Source organism: Hyperolius riggenbachi, chromosome 1, assembly GCF_040937935.1.
Source record: "Hyperolius riggenbachi isolate aHypRig1 chromosome 1, aHypRig1.pri, whole genome shotgun sequence".
NCBI classification, from domain to species: Eukaryota; Metazoa; Chordata; class Amphibia; order Anura; family Hyperoliidae; genus Hyperolius; species Hyperolius riggenbachi.
Window position 1 is genome coordinate 676,603,103 of NC_090646.1, and position 3,543 is coordinate 676,606,645.

The window sequence follows — 3,543 nt, forward strand, 5'->3', positions numbered from 1 at the left end:
GATGATATTTATTGCGGCGCCCTTTTTTTTTTTTTGCTTTTTTCACCATATTAACGATAATTGCATTAGAGTCTATGGCGGCGCCCTTTTCGTCCACCCTCAGCTGCACCCTTTTTTTCCTGCTACCAAATCTATCAAGGGATATGTTTATTTTGTATGTACTCGTTCATCTCTGGTTTTCTTTAAACTGGCTAGATTTATTATTGACTATTAACTAATCGTATGTTACCGTGAAGAAAAAAATTATCAGCCAGGTTCTCGTTATATGTCAGTCTAGAGACAAAATCATATGCAGGGTTCATAAACTACATATTAATAAAGTGTAATAAAGTGAACATGAAGAAAAAAAGTAAAGTAAAAACTAATATCTTTCAGACTTGCAATCACTTCTATTGTATCACAGACTGCAAGGAGGCAATTCAAATGCAAATTAACCGTAGCAGTGTTTACTTTTCACAGTGTATACAAAACATGACCTGACCAATCACAGCACTTCCCAGCCTCTGCCTGCCCAAATCCCCTCCTATATAAAGGCCACCTCCTCTCTTCCTGTCTATTCATCCTCTAGTAGGAGACTTGCTGCTTTGCTGCACTTTAGCTGAAGGCTTGACCATATTTTGCTGCAGGATAAAAATGGAATCTAATTTTGAAGTGTTGGAAACCCTGGAAGGAATTATCAGCTTGGCCTCCCGAGGACTTCAGAAGAAAATTAAACTCCAGGAGAGGTTCCACATCATGAAGAGGCTCGGAGAAGGTGGATTTGGGTCAGTTCTGTTGGCGAAGGAGAAGACTACAGGTTAGTGGAATCTATCAATCTCATAATCCATACATTGCAATGGTGTTGCTTATGTCGTGCCCTCACCTTAACTACTTACACCAGTCATGTAGGGGATTTATCAGGGCCTTTTTCATTTCATCCAGTCAGTCCTGTAATACAGATAGCCCAGCCGGTATAGCCAGTTCTGCAGGCTACTAATTATTAAAATATTTGCTAAATATATCTAATTTAATACAGTTTAGATTTAACTTTTTTATATAGTTTGCATTTTGGAGTATTCAGTTACTGTTCCTCTATTCACAGTTGGGACATTTAAATATATTTCCCAGCAATTATTTACGTTTTTTTTCCCCATTTATGCCGTAGAAGTAATTTTTGGAATTGCATTGTGAGAATTGTTTTTAATACATTTCTGTCTGTGTACTGTTTCCCAGCTATCATGGCACAAACAATTTTTTTTTAAATGTTTTAATTCCTGTGTATTCAGAATAAATATGGTTTAATAGGCCTTTACTGAAAAGCTTTCTACACAGTGTAGGCTGTTTAAAATGCACCTATGCTTATGGTCCAACCAAACTTTAAATCTTTTTTTTAAAGGTATACATGGACTTATCTTTATTAGAAATGTATTTTTTTTTACTTATAATTTTTTTTTTTGTATCAAGTAAATGCTTGGGGCCTGATTCACAAAGCGGTGATAATCAAGTTATCACGCCTAAAAGACTTAAGCCGTGATAACCTTTGCACCGCTGAGTTAGCACCGCTTTGTGCTGGTGATCGCGCGCAAAGTTAATTCCGCGCGCAGCGCCCATAGGGTTTAATGGGCACATTGCGCTGCGCGATTGCGTGCGCAAAACTTTGCCCGCGGGAATTTTGCGTGAGTTTCTTCTTATCACGTCTAATCTGAGTTTAGGCGTGATAAAGGACTTTTCACTGGCGTGCAAACAGTTTGCACCGCTTTGTGAATCAGGCCCTAAAGATGCATACACACATGCGACTATAGTCGTTTGAAACGATCGTTCCCCGATAGTTTCAAACGATGATCGTTTAAAAAAAAAAAAGCAGCCAACGACCATTAAGTCTAACGACGGACGAGCTAGATCGTTAAAAACAAACGATCTAGCTTGGCGGATTTTTTCTAACGATGATCGTTTGCAAAAGTAGTACATCGTTGGAAATGGTCGTTCGTACTAGGCTTGACATGCGCATTTCACTATTTCTCCATAGAACTTTTTATTTTTATGCGCAGGCGCAATAGTTGCTTTTACGTGATGTAACGTTCGTTCTAATGATCTGATCGTTACACACCTTTTAAAACTAACTTTACTTAGGTCGTTCTTTCATCAATTAAAAGTTTGTTCGTCGTTGACAACGAACGATCGTTGTCGCATGTGTGTACGTAGCTTTAGTCTTAAAACAAAATCACATGGCATACATAAAATGTGTATTAAAAACAATAAACCCCCTTAGTACTTAGTTTGTGCTAAAATGCTTATGTATATATTTTTTTTCTTTTTGCACAGATAAGAAGATGGCACTAAAGATGATGGAGAGAGCTACAACAAACAAGAGGAAATTCCTTATGGAATTTGGAATTTCAGCCTACCTGTCCTCCCACCCAAATATCGTGCAAAGCTACGACATGATCTTCAAGACTGAGGAGTATTTCATATTTAGCCAAGAAGTGGCACCTCTTGGAGATCTCTTCGATTTTATACTACCCGATGTAAGTATTATGGCATCTCCTGATACCAGTATGATTCATGTTTGTACATATTTTGAGATAAGTCCTAATGATTCTTGTATGTCTTTCAGCTTGGACTTACAGAAGGCACAGTGAAGAATTGCATGGTGCAGATCTCGGATGCGCTACACTTCATGGCAGAGAAGGAGATAGTGCATATGGACTTGAAACCTGAAAATGTATTGGTGTTTGAACGAAACTGTCAACGTTTGAAGGTGACTGACTTTGGACTGGCTCGGATTAAGGGAACGATAATCAGAGGACAGTCTGGCACCATCTTTTATAAAGCACCCGAGCTATGCCAGCTTACAGGTAATGAAGAATTGTTTGTAGACTCGAGTATTGATGTGTGGGCGCTTGGAGTGATGATGATCTGTCTGATGACTGGGGAATTTCCATGGGAGAAGGCAACGCTTGAGGATCCCAATTTTAAAAGTTTTGTCGACTGGCAGAGCCATTCAAAATATGATGATCCTCCAGCACCATGGGACGAGCTGTCCTCCTCAGCGCTAAGTGTGTGTAGGAATCTTTTGGCCATAGACCCCCATCACAGATGTGACACAAGTGACCTTTGGCTGCTCATGGAAGAGCTATAGTTCTGCATTATAAGAAAATGATAAATCATCATCATCATCAAATCAAAGTCTTGTCTATCATATATTCTCTATAGGCAACCAACCGAGGCCAGCATCACTGAGGAGTTCTACTGGGAGCAATGAGTCATTTCTATATTTGGGTCCATGTGTTTCCCTCCCTGGCTCCACCTTTTCCTGTGCATCACAACATCATTCTCTGCAGAACAGGATTCCCTTCATTCTATACAGATAAGTACAGTTTAGATATTACAATTCTTAATTTTATACAATGTCTGTGGCTGGATAATGTACTAGTTAAGGGCTCTACCTTTCACATGGGCAACCAATACAATAATACAATACAATAACATTTCTATAGCACTTTTCTCCCATAGGACTCAAAGGATATGAACCAGGGTTCATATCCTGGCTAGGTTCAGTACCTA

The 3,543-nt window shown here is 39.1% G+C and overlaps 1 protein-coding gene across 1 annotated transcript; it reads left to right on the top strand.

Annotated features, from left to right (window-relative positions):
* The first annotated feature begins 633 nt into the window (after window positions 1-633).
* On the top strand, window positions 634-3,118 carry LOC137544468 (serine/threonine-protein kinase SBK1-like). The gene is made up of 3 exons (XM_068265553.1): window positions 634-796; window positions 2,302-2,504; window positions 2,594-3,118. The coding sequence occupies exons 1-3, from the start codon at window positions 634-636 to the stop codon at window positions 3,116-3,118; spliced, it is 891 nt and encodes a 296-aa protein (XP_068121654.1).
* The last annotated feature ends 425 nt before the right edge of the window (window positions 3,119-3,543 follow it).